Source organism: Rhinolophus sinicus, linkage group LG15 (genome assembly GCF_036562045.2).
Source record: "Rhinolophus sinicus isolate RSC01 linkage group LG15, ASM3656204v1, whole genome shotgun sequence".
NCBI lineage: Eukaryota > Metazoa > Chordata > Mammalia > Chiroptera > Rhinolophidae > Rhinolophus > Rhinolophus sinicus.
Window position 1 is genome coordinate 12,725,616 of NC_133764.1, and position 18,403 is coordinate 12,744,018.

At 54.0% G+C, this 18,403-nt stretch overlaps 1 protein-coding gene across 3 annotated transcripts in view; it reads right to left on the minus strand.

The window, feature by feature from the left end:
* Positions 1-18,403, minus strand: part of PITPNM3 (PITPNM family member 3) — an 88,565-nt gene that overhangs the window by 4,986 nt on the left and 65,176 nt on the right. For all 3 annotated transcript variants that reach the window (XM_074319381.1, XM_074319379.1, XM_074319380.1), the window contains 10 exons: positions 17,403-17,575; positions 16,095-16,265; positions 14,630-14,824; positions 13,888-14,036; positions 11,246-11,362; positions 8,355-8,471; positions 7,869-8,017; positions 7,479-7,628; positions 4,388-4,571; positions 696-824 (listed from right to left, as the gene is read on the minus strand). In XM_074319381.1, the coding sequence (XP_074175482.1) occupies positions 696-824; positions 4,388-4,571; positions 7,479-7,628; positions 7,869-8,017; positions 8,355-8,471; positions 11,246-11,362; positions 13,888-14,036; positions 14,630-14,824; positions 16,095-16,265; positions 17,403-17,575 (1,534 nt within the window). The remainder of the gene's footprint in view (positions 1-695; positions 825-4,387; positions 4,572-7,478; positions 7,629-7,868; positions 8,018-8,354; positions 8,472-11,245; positions 11,363-13,887; positions 14,037-14,629; positions 14,825-16,094; positions 16,266-17,402; positions 17,576-18,403) is intronic.

The following is an 18,403-nucleotide window of genomic DNA, read 5'->3' on the forward strand; positions in this document are numbered from 1 at the left end:
TGAGACCCCCTGCCTTCTCCCCTCCCTACCACGCCCCTGCCTCGGCTTCCCTCCCTCCCTCCATCTGCCTTCCACCTGCAGCCTGAGGGAGGTCTCTGAATCACAAACTCACTTGAAGAGTTCAAATCCCAACTTGGCACGGCACACGGGCCACAGAGAAGCACTGCCACTCCAGCCCCCCTCCCTCGCCCTCCCACGTCACACTCAGCCAAGCTGAGTCACTTGTAGTTCCCAGAATGTATATATTCTCTGTTATCTCCTGACCTTTTACTTTTGCTTCTGCCTCTGTCACAAATGTTCCTCCAGCCTCAGGCTCTTCCTGGACAATTCCTTCAAACTCCTGAAAACCAGCCTTGCCCCGAGTATAGCTTAGCTGCTCCTGGCTGGGGCCCTACAAGTCTCTGTCTCCCCGTCTTTCATTGTGGCTCTTGCCACTCTGCACTGTTATTGTCTGCAAATTTTCCCATCTCCCCACTAGACTGGATGGCATGACATCCAGTTCCACCGGGGACCCTCCCCTGCTCCCAACACAGGGCCTGGTCAGAGGCAGGTGCCCAGTAATATTTGTTCAATGAATGAATGAATAAATGAGCAAATGAAGGAATGAACAAAAAAGGAATGAACCACCTCCTCCCCCTACCATTTTGCCCCTCCACCCGCCCCCAGCCCCCAGCCGTGGCCCGGCCTCCACTCACCTGGCACTGGGTCTGGTACTTCTTGGTGGCCCGTCCCACAATGAAGATCTGGGAGGGTGGCAGGCCCAGCACACTGTAGACAGAGATGTCCTTTGTGGAGCCATAGGCGGCGCTGATTTTGATGAAACACTGAAACACAGGGCAGCTCATGGAGGAGAGGAGGCCGTATCAAACCGCTCCCCAAAGGATTCCTAGACCTCCCGGGGAGCCCTTGCCAGGGGCACCCTTTCTCTGCACACTGATAGCCTCCAAGCCATGGGTCCACCTTGCAGCAGCCTCCCCTTCCGGCCCCACCCTGCACCCAGGCCTGATACAGGGCTTTTGCTGGTAAAGTCACAAGCTCATGATTCACTGACCCCACTCGGTCAGCACTATGCATAGGTTACGTAACAACTGGCAAAGCTCCTTTGTTTGTGGACAAGGAAATTGAGGGCCAGAACTGCAGCCAGTTCTGTCCGGCCTCTGACCCTGTGCCATCCACACTGCACCAGACTATGGCACGCCATTTGGCCACTCGCTGGTGCTGGCGGGTCTGATGTTCTCTCCAGAAGCCTCATCCCAATTAAAAGAAGTGCCCAGCTCCTCCTCACTGCAGGGTCACATGCAGATCGCCACCCACCCCACCGGGATTAAACCATCCCCACCTTTGAGGTGCTCACCACCCTATGGCTCCTAACGTTGAGCCTCTCATTAACGTCACCTTCTTTTCTCCCATCCCACCCTCCCTCCAAGTTCACTTGAGACTTTTGTTTGCAGGCCACAGCTTTCCTTCCTCCTAAGTCCCACCATCACTGGAATGACTTCCTGTCCATGTGGATGACCCACCAACACCTGAGCCTCTCTCTCCATGTCTTGGCTTCTTTAAGGTCAGTGACTGTCACCTCCAGGACTGAACCCAGAACTGCCCTCTGTGAACTCGGAATGTCTGCGTTCCCATGCTGACCCGCTCCTTCCCTCCAGGTTTCTGACAGCCTTTCCAGCCTCACGCACACCTTCATTCTCTGGACACCCCTGCCTGGGCTCTCTGTAGCCCCCCTGTGTTCTCTGGGCTCCACCTTGGATTCTCTGGCCCTTCAGCTTCCTCCCACACCAGCCTGGCCACACCTCAGCCTGGAATTTCTTCACACCCACCTTCTTCCTATGAGAATATGCTAGCTGCTGAGAGCTGCTGGAGAAACACAAAACCACGCAGCTCTGACCCCACATATTCTTTCTGTTCTACCACCCACCCCCCAAAAAAGTCTCCCAATTTTTACTTCCCTCCCTAAGCTTCTACGCGGTCCTACAGGTGACTTTGTCTTGGGTGTCGAACCAAAGAGAGGGTTTCCTCAGCCCACTGGCCCCTCTCCTCATTCATTGGCTGATTCCCAACCTGCCTGTAGCTCAAAGGAAGGAGCAGCCGCTTTGTCCTGCCCTGGCCCACCTCCTGATACACACCCGCTCACTCCTACAACTTCAAGCCAGCGAGTCCACTCCCATCTGCACTACCCATCAAAGCCACGACCCACCTTCCCTGCTCCTCACCCCACTGCTTCTGCCCCCTTGAGTCTCTGAGGTGTCCCTTCCTCACTGAGGTCATCAGCGTCCAGTGTTCACCATGAGGACATTTCTCACCAAACCACACTCCTTCACAAGAAGGATGCTCTCTCCTTCTTGAAACCCTCTCTTCCCTAACACCAGGAGGCTTCTCTCTGCTGACTCCCTCCCCACCTGGCTCCCTCTGGTTCCTCTGCTGGCTTCTCTTCCTGCTCTCAGAGGGCGCAGCACAGCTTGTTCTCACCCCCTCCCATGGCTTCACTGACCTGCTTCAGCTGGGGCTGACATGTCTTGTGTCCCATGTCCCATGGTTATACTAGTCTCAGTGCGTCCACCAATGAGCTCATCTTCTTCCAGCCTGGTCCTCTTCTGTGTCCCCTCTCATTTCATTCATTCACTCATTGATTCTACTAACGTTTATGGAATGTCTGCAGGGTGCCATCATCGCCTCAGATGCCAGAGATATATTGGTGACAAAATAGATGCAAGCTCTGGCTCCATGGAGATCACGATCTGGTTAGAAGCACCTCCATCCCTCCTGGCCACTCAAGAAGGACATCTGAGAGCTCCTCACCCCTTCCATCCAACCGTCACTGAGTCCTGACAATTCTACCTCCTGATTCACCCACACCTTTTTCTCCATCCATGGCCACCACCTGGATTCCAGTCTTCCTGTCTCTTGTTTGGGCCACAGCCTCCTAATTCACTTCCCTGCCTCTCATATCTCCTACCAACCTGTTCTCCACATGGCTACCAGAAGGCTCTTTATACAACCCAAGCCACATACTGCCACTCCCTGCTGTAAGCTCTTCCATGGGTTCCCACTGGTCTCAGCAGAGTTCATGGTCGTTGCCTGGTTTCCACGTTTTTCAAGGCCTACCAAGTCCAGGTGCCTGATGACCTCCAGGGCCTCAGCTCCCACTTGACCTTGGTCTAACCCTGCCCACACCCCTATGCAGGACGCCTGCAGCTCTGAAATTGTCTGAGGCTCTATCATACCTCAGTGCCTTTGCATACGCTGGTTCTGGGGCCACCTGACAAACTCATACTCATGCTTCAAAACTCAGCTCAAAAGCTTCTACCACCTCCTAGAAGCCTTCTCTGGCCTCCCCAGTCCTTTCTCCTCTGCTTGCCAATAGGCCTTTTCGAATTATCTACCAGTAAATTGTCAATTTACAAGTCTTTTTTTCCTGTAGATCAGGGATTGGCAGACTTTTTATATGAAAGACCAGATAGTAAATATTTTAGGCTGTGCACTCTGTTGCCACTACTCGACTGCTCCATTGTAGCCCAAAAGCAGCCATAGACAACGCAAAGCAAATGAGCTTGGTTGTGTTCCAACGAAATTTTATTTATGGACACTGAAATTTGAGTTTCACATAGCTTCCACATGTCAGGAAATATTATTCTTCTTTTGATTTTTCAGTCAACCATTTAAAAGTATATAAACGATTCGCAGCTCACAGGTCATATAAAAGCAGGCGATGGGTCATAGTTTGTCAACCCCTGCTCTAGGTCAGCCGTCCTCAAAATTTTGTAAGCATCAGAATCCCCTGGAGGGTTTGCTAAAACACAGATTGCTGGGCCCCGCCCCAGAGTTTCTGATTCAGTAAATCTGGGGGCAGGGGAGGGACAGAGAATCTGCATTTCTAACAAGCTCCCAGGGGTGGAGTAATGAGGGTCCTGGGAACACACTGAGAGAACCAAACTGCAGCTTTAGGTCAAAGCTCTGGAGAGCTTGTCCCATATTCTGTTTGTCTCTGTGTGGCCCCCAGAACTAGGACAGGGTAAGGAATTTAATAGGTCCTTAGGTGTCTGTTGAATGAATAACCAAATGCAGAAACCAGAGTGTAGGCCTTAAAGCCAGGAGATAAAGGATGCAAGTCTGACTCTGAGATCTTAGCAAGTCAGGGAGCCCCGCCTCTCTCATCTGTCACTGAGGACAGTAATACCATCTTGCAGGGCTAGGAAAGGACCCGGCCAGAGCCACGTGCATGTGCCTAGCAAAGGGGGCATCGCTTGTGCAGTGGAAGTTGGTGGGGTACATGGATGAGGCCTCACTGGGCTGAGGGAGGAGGGGAGGAGCGTAGAGGAGGGTCCTGGGGGCCTCATCCCCTCCCAGGCCGAAGGCCCCCCGCCCCAGGGCCGACACTCACCTCCTGCACGAGGTTGCGGAGGAAGATGGTCTTTTGCCGCAGCGGGTCGTGTACCAGCCCGTCCGAGAAGAAGATCATGCCCTGTGGGAAGTTGTGCTGGGACAGCCACGACACCACCCGCTGCTTCTGCATGTCCGGCCGCCCCGTGATGTACAGGATCATGTAGCCCAGGTCCTGCCAGTGTCTGGCGAGACAGCATGACAGGGTCCAGCCCAACCCCCACTCCGTGCCAGCCACCCGTGCCCAGTGGCCTTCCCCACCTGCTGCCCTCCTGAGAAGCCAGAGCGGCTGCTCCCAGGGGGACCCCCGAATCCACATTCCCGGTGAAGCCCTGTGAGGCCTGGACATCTGGTTGGATCATAGGGACCGCATGCCCACAGCCAACTGACCCCCCACTCCTGCTCCCTCTGCTCCTCTAATCAGTGAGTCGACCTTTCATTCCACCAGGCGGGATTTTTACTCCACACTCTCATTTTAATCCACTTCTCAGCGTTAGCTCAGGCCCCATCTCTTACCTGGGCCCCTACAAGAACCTGCTGGGAGGACACTTTGCCTCCAATCCTCTCACTTCAATCTAACTGGTGCATGCAACCTCGGGCAGGTTATTTAACCCTCAGGGTTTCAGTTTCCCCATCTGTAAAATGGGGATAATAATAGCAACACCGCATAGGTCATGCCTAAGGATGAAATTAATTAATCCCAAATGTGCCTACAGCATGCTGCGATCCCTACAGTTGTTTCCCTGGTGATGTCTGTAAATCGCAAATCTAACCCTATTATTCCTTTGCCTAAAGCCTTTCCTGGCTCCCCAGTTCTCCAAGGTCACAAGCCTTCTCTGCACTAGTGGCCCTCCATGCTGTGGCCTTGAGCCTGTCCTCCCCCCAGTCACATGGAGCTGCTTGGCTGCCCCAGACCAGCCCTGTGCTCTACTGCTGCAGACCCCACCCCTTGACAGCTTTCATGGCTCCATCTCCTTATGTTTCCACCCTCCCATCTTTTCAGGCCCTCCTCCTCCAGGCTGCCTTCCCTGCTTCCCAGGCAGAATCAGCCTCTTTTCTCTGCCCTCACAGCTGACTTCACATGGTATCCTGGTTGTAAGATGTCAGATAAGCCCACACCTATTTGGGAGCTTTTGTGGCACCAGCCACCAACTGGCTACTATAGATTGGAGGTTTCCAAACCTAGAAACCAAATCTGAGAGATTTGGGGAGGTTTTGTAACGATGCACAGGCCCAGGTGTCACCTCCAGGATTCTGGTTAGTTCTAAGGTAGGGTTCAGTGATCTGTGGTGACAAAAAGCAGCTTCTGATAAGTACCTGGAGAACACCACGGGAAGGAGGTGAGAGCACCAGGTGGATCCCCAGAGAGGCAGGACTATAGCCCCCTTCCCAGCTGTGGGATGCTGACTCGGGAGGCCGTTTGGAGAAGATGTTGTAATGGGAATACACGACCCAGCCTTACAAGGGGGAAGCTGACCCCTGAGATAAGACGGAGCCTGTCCAGGACCTGTCCCCACAGGGCCAGTGGGCAGGATGAGGTCAGCAGTGTCCTAGGAGCCCCCGAGCCAGGCTAGTCTTCTCTCCTGAAAGCGATCTCTGCTACTGGGGTGAGGCAGGATAGTCCCTGCCCCCACCCCAAGAACTCCCAGGGCCCAGGGTCTGTTCCACTCTTGGGGTTCTGACCCCTTGGAGTCCCAGATCAGTTTCTCAGCCCCATGACTTGTCTTCCCCACGGAACTGTGAGATGCCTCCTACTCGGATCTCTCCCTGCACCAGTGCCCAGCACAGACCTGGCTCAGGAAAGGGTGGAGGGAGGCAAGGAGGGCGGGAGGGACTAAAGTGGTAGCTCTTTTGCTTTTCTGTTGGCAAAACCCTTTGCACTCCTCTTAGCAATAAGATAGCCCTGAGAGGCTGTGTTTCTAACCACACCTCCTGCTCTGTCCTCATCTGCTTCCAAAATCCAACAATCCTGAACTTGTCACACCTGTTTCCCACACATGCTCTGCTCTTTCCTGTCCTTGTCACCTTGATTTCTCCTTCTTGGCATAGCAAAATCAACTTTATGTGTTCTTTTTTTTTTTTTTTGGTCTTTCTTCGTTTGCTAATATTTGTACCATGGCATGGATTGAAAATATATATACATCCATCCTTCAGGAGCTATCTTAAATGCCACCTCTCCCAGAAAGACGGCTCTGCTTTTTCCAATCAGCTGGAATAGCTCTCATCTCTCAGTTAGCACTGTGTGTTAGCTAGTCGCTAGAGATGGCCCCCCAGGGAGCCATGTGTCCCAGTGTTCACACCTTTATGTGGTTCCTTCCCCTTGAATCTGGGCTGATCCTGCAACTAGCTTATAACCAATAGAATGCAGTGCACAGGACGCTGTGACTCCCAAGGCTGGGTCATTGGAACGCTTGCAGCTTCCACCTGGGTCTCTAGAAACCAGGGGAAGCTGGCCACCCTGTAGAAAACCTGAATAGTCTGAGACTTCCCAGGCTAGCCACATGGAGTGGCCACACGGAGAGACAGAAGGAGAGACCCAGCATGCACAAGCCATCCCTCTTGAAAATCAACCAGTGGAGCCTTTGGATGACCCCCCAGCCCAGACCACCATTTGACTACACTTGCTAGAGAGACCCCGTAAGAGAACCTTCCAGCAGGACCTGTGAATCCGTAGACACATGAGACAGAATAATAAGTTATTATTTTAAGCTGCTAAGTTTGGAGCCATTTGTTACACAGCAAGAAATCATCAGAACACAATGATTTTAACCTGACTGGGGTCAGAATGTGAGATACCAGGCCTGAGTCACAGCAGAGGATACTCAGACAGTGTTAGAATAAATGGAGGAAGGCGGGCAGGGAAGGAGGAACTGGGGTCTAGAAAGTCGCAGGGAGTTTCTCAAGGACGCTCAGTAAATTAACATTGGAGGTGAAGCCAGGACTGCCCGGTCCTGGCCCAGAGACCAGTGAAATTCCTCGAGGAAACTAAAAAGAAAAAACACACCCACCTCCCCCGGCCCAGGTCTGCTGGCTCCTTCCCTGGTGGGGGCAGCGTGTGGGAAACAGGTCCACTGCAGGGAAGTAGCACTCACCGAACAACATCCACTGCCCCTGGCCGGACCTTGGGGTCACTTCCCATGATAGACACGCTGGCCGCGAAGGACCCATCGATGCTGAACACCACGCACTCCATGCCGCGGGGCAGCACCGTGAGGTAGCTCATCGCACAGGTCTGGTCGCCCCTGAAAAGTACTACCTGTGGTCAGCTGTTTGCTCAGGGCCAGGTGTTAGCCTGAGGCCAGGGGTCAGTCTGGGGGCACAAAGACAATCTGGGTGATGACCTTGTCCATTTTGCTCTCTCCCCACAGACAGGGTTGAGGACCAAAGGACAGCACCCCGAGGACCCTGTCTTCCGGACACGTCTGGCTGGAAGGGTCATGAAAATGGGCGAAACCACCACGAGAATGTCCCCTGGGTCTCACCTGACGACCATCTTCACAGGGTACACACCGACGCCCAGGCGTCGGGGCCGCGGCACGCTGTAGGTGATTCGGCCACTGCTGTTGGTGATCTCTGTGTCCAGGTGCACCCAGTGGCCCGAGGATGGCTCTGCCATCACCAGGATGTCCACCTGCAGGCAGCAGAGGGGCCAGGGGACTCACTGAAGGCTGGGGGGCTGCAGACTTGCCCTGGGGGCTGAGCCACGGAACTCTCTACCAAGACAGCAGGCTCCAGGGCTCAGCGTCCTGGCTCCAATCATCCTCTCTGTCTCCACTGCAGCCACACGAGCCTCTCAGACACCTCAAGTTCATCCCTTGCTCCTCGCTTGCCCTCTCCGACCTGCCCCTGCAGGGCAAGTGTCTCCCAGCTCAGCCCTCCCGGAGCCCTCACCCCACATGCCATGTGGCACCACGAGGCAGCTGGTGCACATGTAGCCAGCCGAGGAGGGGATGGCCCAGCCTCCATACCTTCTCTCCTGTCAGAGCCACCATGTCAAGGGGCCCGTACATGAATCGCCCCACCAGGACCTGGGGGCCATCTTCAGCAGCAATGACGTCGTTGGCCCGGTGGTTAGCAGTGACGTTCTGGAAGGACAGAAACCAGCTCAGCCTTTGCAAGCGGGGCTGGACCTTGCATTTCTATTACACATCCCTAGGACTGGCTGGAATCATGCCTTCCTATGAACTCCCATTAGAGTTTCGGAGACATGTTCCCCTGGGACCCATGAGGAAAACAGACCTTAGCCCTGACGCTGTCTCCAAGGAGCACTAGGGTTCCTGTAGATGTGTGTTGTGTTCTCTGCTCTTGATTCTCCCCCACGGCCCTGAGGAACCGCCAGTCCCCACCACCTGTCATCCTTCTTGTTTCCTCGGCTGGAAACTGCCAGTCACCTTTGCTTCTTCCTGCCACGTCACGGCTCACATGCCATAGCCACTTACCACGGCTGTCTTAGCGGGAGGTTTCAAGAGTGCACGAGGAGAGAGAACAGGGTAACGAAGCCTTGTGTGCCCAGCACCAGTTCCTCCGCATATCAGCTCATAGCCACTCTGATGTCCCTCGTCCCTGGCTGAGTCCCCACCCCTATCCTACCGCAGATGATTTTGGAGCCATCGTGGCCATCGCATCATTTTATCTGTGAGCATCCCAACGTCCCCATCCTTCTTCACTTCTCATTTCAATTCATTCCACAGCGCCAAGGCCTCCATTGGCCCAACCACCCACCACGCCCAGCCCAGCTTTAACACCCGAGTCCCCCCCTTCCATTACAGAATTGCCCACTTGGTATCTCTCCCCACACCCGTGTTGCCTCTCGCCTGGACTCCGCTAATAGCTTCTTAATGAAGAGCCTTATTCATAAAACAGACCCTGTGGCAGATCCATCATCTTTATAAAACACAGATCTGTTAACACCCAGTGCCCTCCAAATGAAGTCCAAATCCTGCAGTCAGCATCAAAGCCTTGCCTGGCAGCCTTTTCAGTCTCGTCTCCTGCTGTTCCCCTTCAAAGTCCCTCTGGTCTTTGCAGGCCAGTCTCTGCAGTGGCCTCCAGGTCTACAAAGAGTTGGGCCCCCCACTCTACAGCCATCGCTGGCCCTCTGCCCTCACATTCCAGCCCATCCCCTCTGACCTGACTCAACTTTGTCCCCTCCAAAAAGCCCTGCTTAGATTCCCCTGTGGCCTCTACCTCCTCTCAATTCCCATTGTAGTTCAATTCAACAAACACTTGCAGTCATCTCATCTGCATTAATCCCTAACCTGGGCTCTGGGCACACAGAGAGGAACCAGTCATGAAACCTGCCCTGGAGATACTCCATCAAGTGTCGGACATAAGCGCCCTGATAGCAATGCTGGAGAGGGAAGAGTTGATTCATGGAAACAAACACCGGGAAAGATGCTCAACCTCACTAGTCATCAGGGAAATGCAAATTAAAACCACAATGAGGTATTCCTTCATGCTCACTAGGATGATAGAATCAAAAAGACAGATAATAACAAGTCCTGGCCAGGAGGTGGAAAAATTGGAACCCTCATACACTGCTGGGGGCAACGTAAAATGATTTTGGTGCTTTAGAAAAATTTGGCAGTTCCTCAAATAATGAAAGTAGGGTTAATGTTTGATCCAGTAATTCCACTCCTGGGTATATGTCCTGAAGAAATGAAAACATATGTCCACACAAAAACTTATAAACAAATATTTATAGCAGTATTTGCAGTAGACAAAATGTAGAAACAATCCAAATGTCCAACAAGTAAGGAATGTATAACCATACAGTGGAATATTATTCAGCCATGAAAAGGAATGAAGTGCGGACACATGATACAATATGGATAAAACTTGAAAACATTATACTAGGTGAAAGAAACCAAACACAAAATACACTGTATGGTTCCATTTACATGAGATGTCAGAATTGGCAAATTTATAGAGATAAAAAGTAGATTATTAATTGCTTATGGTTGGGGGGAATTGGGATGGGGTTAATAGCTAAATGGTAAGGGGTTTCTTCTTGAGATGATGGAAATAGTCTAAAATTGACTGTGATTTTGGTTGCACACATCTGTGGATACACTAAAATCCATTAATTTTATAGTTTAAGCAAGTGAATTGTATGATATATGAGTTATATCTCAATAATACGCTTACCAAAAAAAGTCAATTCATGGAGCATTAATCATTTTCTACCTTTGAGGATTGTTTGTGGGGTCCATGTCTGATCTTCTCACCAGACTGCAAGTGTCCCCCATTGCACAGTCTGTATCTGTAAATCCCTATTCTCCGCTCACTAGCAGAGGGCCTGGGACACAGTAGGCACTGATGATTGTTTGCTGAGTAAATGAATGAATGTATGCATACCAAACTCTTATTCAAACTTCAATACCCTATAAAGGTAACTCTTCATGAAAGCCGGGCATGGCCTGCCCTGCAATCCTTCTCTCCATCATCTTCCTAATCTGTGCCTCCCTCTATCACGGCAAACACCACACCAGGTGACTCAGACTGCAAGCCCTGTGATCACGGACAGGACTCTTTCTGATTCATATCTACAGAGGCCTGGCATTTTGCTCCATAATTGGCATCTCCTCACCATCCCCAGTGCCCTGGATCCACATGTCAGGGGCTCCTATGGAGCCAGGCCGCCAGGAACCAGTACTCCCATCTCACATACACCTCACTCCCCACCCCACCCCCACTGCAGAGCATGGGCCTCATCTAAGCATGAAGCCCAGAATGTGTGGGCGCTCAGCTCTGAGGGGCAAATCAAAGGCCTTAACTGCCATGCGGGTGCCAACAGCCCCCAGGACAACCCAACTCCCTGAGGCCATGTCCCAACTAGCATGGGGCTCCAACAAGCACATACCCGCAGCTTGACCTGGGTCCTCTTACGAAGCCACTTTTCCCGGGAATTTGCGGGGCTCAGGGCTGCAGGATCCAAGCCAGCGCTCTCCTTGACATTCACGCTCTCATAGCGCATCACCTGATATACAGCCAAGCAGGGCTCCAGGTCAGGTGCCTCAGCCCCTCTCCCTCCTTCCCAGGGTGCCAGGGCCCACCAGCTTGTGGCCAGCAGGCCCTCCTCCAGGCCTCCCCACTTCCCAGCTTGGAACGCGCAGGAAGTTGGAGGCCCCAGGACCCATCTCCCTGCCTGCCTGTCCTGACAGGAGGGTGGAGGGGTGGTGGGGGGTGTGGGTAGGGGGACAGATCACTGTCTAGCAAATGCTGTCATCTAGGAGCAGCCTCTGCCCTCCATGCCCACACCTAGCAGCTACCTGTGTCTGTACCCATTTTCTGCCTTCCCTCCTGTCACGGTGGGTGACCCTCACCTCAGGCCAGCTGGAGCCCTGATCCCAGCCCCTCCCACCCACTCAAGCACATGCTCCCGCAGCTCTCCCTCTCCACGCTGCACCACTGATTAGTCCCTGAATGATTCCTAGGATCATTCTCCTTTGCATCAAAACACACTGTAATCGTGCCCATCGTAAAAAAAACAAAAAAGACTCTCCCTAGGACCCCGGTGCCCCTCCAATGACCACACACTTCTCTGCTGTCCCTTACATGGACATTCCACAAAAGACTTACCCCACGCCCTGTCTCCCCTGCCCCACTTGCCTCCTCCCCTCCACCCACTCCAGTCCGGCTTCTGTCCCCATCAGTCCACGGAAGCCGTTCTTGCCAAGGCACTGTCATTTCCATCCTGCCCGACTCAGAGGTCCACTCCTCTCTTGGTTCTCCTCCAACCTCAGAGGATGCCCTCTCCTCTCCCATCTCCTTTGGTTGTTCCTCCTCTCTCCCCATGGAGCTGCAGGACTCACCCCGGAACTTCTCCATCTAATGGAAACTGCTTCGTATCTGTGGTGTTGTGATTTATCATAAGTATATATTTGGTCCTAAAGCCCTTCTCATTTCCTAAGTGCGGAGAGTGACAAAGGTACCTCTTGCTGTGTTGGTGAGGTGACTTTTGGGGGCTGGTTGCCAGGGGAACCAGCCATGTGAATTGAGGGTTTTCACTTACAGCCCCAATCCCTGACCTCCAGGGACGGAAGAGGGGCTAGAGGTTGGATCAATCACCAATGGTCAATGACGTAATCAATCATGTCTATGTAAGGAAACCTCCATAAAAAATGGGGTTCACAGAGCATCCAGCTTGGAGAGCACACGGAGATCTGGGAAGAGTAACATCCCTGGAGAACTTTTGCACAACACCTTTCCCCATACCCTGTCCCAAGCATCTCTTCCATGTGGCTCTTCCTGAGTTGTATCTTTTTATAATAAATTACTAAACTAGTATGTAAAATGTTTCTCTGATTTCTGTGAGCCATGTTAGCAAAGGAAAAGGCATTGGAACCTCTGACCTACAGCCAGGTGGTCAGAAGTCTGGGTGACAACCTGGACTTGCGATTGGCATCTGAAGGGGGGGCGGGGTTAGACTTGTGAGACTGAATCCTTACCCTGGGGGATCTGAGCTATTTCCAGGTAGATAGTGTCGGAATTCAGTTGAATTATATGATACCAGCTGGTGTCAGAGAACTGCTTGGTATGGGGAACAAACCACACATTGGAACTGGTGTCAAAAGCAGAGCACTGTACCCTTCACTGGTTTTAAATGCCACCCAAGCTCTGACGACCCCACATTTTTATCTCTATGCCTCACATCTTCCCTAAGCTCCAGACTCTCTACTCACCTTCCTTCCCACCATCTAACAGGCATGTTACCTTCCCAGGTCCAGAGCCAAGATTCTGTTTCCCCACCTCACCCCATCTCTGCTCTTCCCCAACCCTAGGGAATCGCAACGCTGTAGATATTCAGGTGGAAAATAGGACCCACTGGCCTCCCCTCTTTCCCTCACAGCCCAGAGGCCAGCAAGTCCTGTCAGCACAACTCAAATGCAGCTGCTTCTCAGAACCTGACCCCCAGCATCCTAGCCCAAGCCCTCATCTTGAAAGCTGGGCTCCTAAAGGGCCTAATGCTTTCTCTTTCCTCCACCCCCCGCCCCTGCAAACAGCAGCTAAAAATGCAATTCAGGTGCTATCTCTCCCTTGCTCAAAACCGTGCAATGGCTTCTCACTGGACCCAGCATAAAATCAACTCCTGACCTTGGCCATGGAGGCTGCCCATGATCCGACCTGCCCCCACCTCCCCACGTCCTTCCTGCCAGCCTCTCCCTCAGTTACTGGCCTCTCTGCTCCACCTTCTCTGTTACAGAGAAGAACACTGAGACCCACAGGAGAGCAGGCATTTATTACTGCGGTCTCCAAGTCAAAACACGGGTATATTCTCCTATGTAGTATCTTTTTAATTTTCTAGAAAGTACTATACCATTAGCCAGAAGCCAGTGCTCTTTATGAAACCCATTGTCTGACTGTCACCCCCCACTTGGCTGAGTGTCCCGATGCCTTCCCAAAGCCCAGTGCGGCCTGCAGGGTAAGCCTCTTGTCCAGACACAGAACGGCGGGACCCTTCAGAGGGGCCCCACAGGCAGGGCCCGGGGAAGGGGCAGGTACCTGTCTCAGGATGAAGGCCACCACATCCGTGGACTCCCAGTAGCTGGCATGGAAGAGGTGGGGCAGCGCCACAGTGGGGAAGGCGGTGAGGACTTCCGGGCAGTACAGGGCATAGTCGATGCGCTTGGTGCCCCACCACTTGACCGTGACTGCAGGGTTGAGAGGAAGGTGAGGACAGAGTGGCCTGCCCAGGGCTGTGGCCCAAGGGGCAGTGTGGGACCCTGTTACACAGACCCAGTGGGAGACATGCCACCAGGGCACAAGTCTGGCGTCAGAGCACCCAGCTTACAATGCGCTCTGGGAAATGGGCTGCTCCCCCTCCCACCTTCTCATAACCCACCAGCCCTTTCCCCTGTCCACCACTCCTCTAGGACACGTGCTGCATATTGGTCCCCAGGAATGGGGACCCATGGAGATGTCCACAGTATTATTACCCCAGCGCTGCTGGGCAGCAAGGGCTCCCAGTGGGAAAACTGAATGTTGGGATTAAGGCTCTGGCTGAGGTCAGAGCTCAGTCTATGCCTGGAGAGGTCATGGCTCAGTTCAAGGTCAGAAGTCAGGGTCCTGTACAGGGTCAGAGGTCAAAAAGTTCTCTCTGAGGTAAGAGTTCCATCTAGATTTCCTTTACCCCTCCTCCCCACCTGAGGCTTGCCCCCAGCAGCCCTGGCAGTGGACTGGCGGCCACCCAGAGGAAGGTCCCTCTCCCCTGAACCCAAGCAGGCCCCAGAGGACCCTCACTCACTGCGGGAGGCACCCATGGGTGCCAGGCTGTCTGAGGACTCTGAGCTCTCGCTGTGGGAGCTGCCCTGGCTCATCTTCCGTGCTGGGCCCTGGGACCTCGGGGCCTGAGAGGGTGAGACGGGGGCATCCAGAAGCGGTGGGCGGCCTGGGGAGCTACCCTCCAGGAAGAGGGAGCTGTGGGTGTGCAGGGCATCGGCTAGAAGGAAAATGTCATGGTCAGGGTTGCATAGCATGTCTCAATAGAGCCGCCCATGCTGTGCCAGCCCTGTCAGGGCAAGAGGCTGGGTGCTCAGTGAAGACCCAGCCTTGGCCCTGCTCACTCACCCACCAACAGGCAACCTGCACCTCTCATCCCCCTGGGACCTGACAGGACTCCACCATAGTGTGTTGTTGAGTTTCATGTCCTCTAAGTTGTGGGTTATGAAGGCACAAGTCAGGATCCCAACTGTCACCCCTGCCCCCAATAAAGCTGTCGAGGGCACCTCTGGGAGAGTGCCCCCCAAAGCACCAGCTGAGGTCATGGGTGACCATTAACCATGTGCTCTTGCATCAAACTTCTCTCATGAGCCACAGAGGACGCTGGCTGAGCTTGGAAGTGAATGGGGACCCAAGCCTGGGAACTAGGGCACTCTCTGTGGGCAGGGAGATGTGCTGGCCAAAGAGGGACACATTTTATGGTGTAGGAGGGAGGTTTTAGAGCCTCTTCTCTCTATGGAAGCTCCTGACAAAGCTTTGGAAATTAAGCTTCCATTGAAACGGGGTGGGCGGGAGCTGGATTTTAATCTTGAATGAGCCACATGCACAGAAGTCCCCCCACATCTGGCCCCAACCTCAGAACAGGCTCTGGGGTGTGGAACCAAGGCTCTGATTTCAAGCCCCTAACTGTCCATTCCAGGCCTCCCCTTGACCTCACCCCAGTCCATGCCCTGCTCACCCGGAGTCCACAAGCCCTCCCCTAAACCCACCTGCCCTTGCTCCTTCCACCTAGAAGGTTCCCCAACCCCCATTCTCCAGCCCTTCTCCACCTGTCCAAATGCCTTGGTCGAAGGCCCCCTCTTCCACGAAGCCTACCAGGATGAGATACTCCCTGCTCTGCACCTGCAGAGTCCAGGCTGGGCACTGGGCCATAGTACTCAGCTGGATTCTTAGACTTTTAATCAGGCCTCACAGCTCCAGTCATATGTTGGCTCTGGCTATAGGAGCTTGTCGGGCAGAGCCTGGGTCTCTGAGCCCCAAGATGCCTCCTACAGAGCAGGTGTTTGCACAGGTGGGCTGATCAGAAGGCGGATGAATCAGCTATTTGCCTGTTCTCCTCTATCCCAAGAGCACAGACCCTGCTCAGTTGGGTCTAGTCACTCCATCAGCTGACAGCGTGGAGGGGCTAGATCAGAAGGCGGCCCTGAGTGCTGCCTGGCTGGGAGCCAGCCTCTGGCTCATCACACTCTCTCACACCCCTGAAAGCCTACCGAGGAGGAGGGACTGTCCGTCGCCCAGTGGGAACCTCTGGTAGCGGGGCACACTGACGGGCGGCACCAGGTGGAAGCTGGGCTCCAGCAGTGGCTCGAGCCGTGAGGCGGAGGGGTCTGCGCAGTGGAAGAAACTGTAGACCTGGCTGCAGGCAGGACGCACCTGGAAGCCTGGTGGGAGGAAACATGGGGGAGCCCCTTGCTAGCACCTGCTCCCTCGACCCTGGGAGGCTCCCCTGAGTGCAGCTTTGAGTGAACTACTCCTCTGCTCAAGAACCTGCCATGGCTCCCGGCTCCAACGGGATCAAAGCCATCGTGTTCAGTTTGGCATTCAAGGCCTTGCCAAGCTGCCCCACCTAGGAGCATCGCTGTAAGCACCCAGCACTGCAGCCATGGTGGTCACCTGCCACTCCCCAACCGGTCTTGCTGCGTTCCTTTCTCTGTGCCTTAGTTCACGCTGCCCCTCCTCTAGCAGGCCCTCCTTCCATTACCTACACTGGTCAAACTCCTTTAAATTGGTCCAGCTTTCACTTAGTTGCTACCTGATCTATGAAGCTGACCCAGGGTCGTTTGGTCAGCATCAGCTGCCCCTCCCTCCAGCCCCCATTCAATTCCTAGGCCTGGTAGAGTAAGTGGTTTGCCAGAGCCCGCAGTACACTTCTCTCACAGACCAGCAGGTGGCTCCACTGAGGCCTCCTCCTCATCAGTGCGACTTCCAGTCCCTGTAGGTCAGGGATCTGGACAGTCCAGCATCCAGGGAGCCCGAAGGTTCCTTAGTGACATTAGGGCAGCCGTGGGGTCCTGTCTCCTCAGCCCACTTCACCACCTGCTGGTGCAAATCGCCTCTGTGTATTTTAGAGGACTGGAGGAAGGCATTCAAAGCTGTGGGTGCTGTATGAACAAAGGCACTGAGGTGGGCCTGGGTATATGCAGGGGTCCGTAAGATGCACCTGGCAGCCATGAGTCTGCCTGGGCACTGGGGAAGGAGACGATGGGTGCAAGAGGGTAAATATACGGCTTCTCTTCCCATAGAGCACGACAACTGGACAAGAGGGCCACAAATGGACCAGAGGCATGTGACAAGGACAGTGAAATTCACCAGGGGCTACCTCACCTTTGCTTCATCTGGAGAAACAGCCCCACCTTTCCCCTTCCCCTCCTTCTTCCTTTCTTCTCTGTCCACCTACCCCAACTCCATCCGTGAGCCTCCCGCCCCTCCCCCCATCCCCCACTCTCCCCAATTCGAGGCCCTGACATGGTGGCCTGGTGACACAAGGCATCTCAGGCCCCAGCCCATGCCACACCCACCATCCAGCCCCGGCAGCACTGTCCTCCGCATGGCCAGCACCAGGCCAAGGGGCGAGCCGAAGAGGAAGAAGTCCGACACATCAAAGTCCAAGCGGCCCAGGCTGACCTCAGGGGGCTGGGCCGTCCCGGCTGCGGGGGGCTCGGCCTCATCCTTCAGCATACTGGAGTGGATGCTGCGGAGAGAGGAAGACACAGCAGGGCGGGTTAGGGAAGGAGCGACTTGTGGCGAGCTCACTTAGCAGGGCCGCCTGAGGCTGGGTGTGGACAGCCCCGCCCTCCCCCTCCGGGGCGGGGCCCAGGACCAGAGTCCACTAGCCGGACGCTGTCAACATAAGAAGCAACCATCTTAGCACTGGCCACCAACGCCGGGCCAACGTTTGGGGTCAGCCAACTTTTTCTGTAAAGAGCCAGAGGTAAATATTTTGGACTTTGAGGGCCATATGGCCTCCATCATATCCACTTAACTCTGCTGTGTAGCATGCAAGCAGCCATAGATGATACTTGAACAAATACACATGGCTGTGATCCAGTAAAACTTGATTAACTAAAACGGGCTCAGCACCTGAGGACACCTAAGCATCCTACGAGCTGGCAGGCCTGCCGCACCATGCTGGGTTTGTGATGGCCACACTGTGAATTTCTGCACCATCTACCAGAGAAGCCCAGCTGGCCAATACACAGACCAGCTGGGTGATATCAGTCCTGCCAGGATTAGGGCTTTGGTTGTAACTCATGTTCCAGGTAACCCGCAGACACAGATGCAAACAGCTTGGTCTTCTCTCCCCTCCAGCCCGCAGAGGAAGCAGAGCTTGAAGAGAAAACCGTGAGACCCACAGAATTCCGACCCTTCGCATGCCAGGCACCCATTGCAACCAAAGAGTTCAAGGTGATGTTTAGCCACAGACCCAGAGCAGACTACGCAGGCTGGGCAGGAAAACTGGGAACCTCCCTGTTCTTTCAGCTGGCATTTGGGGACAGCTTCAAGTTTAAGACAATCCAGT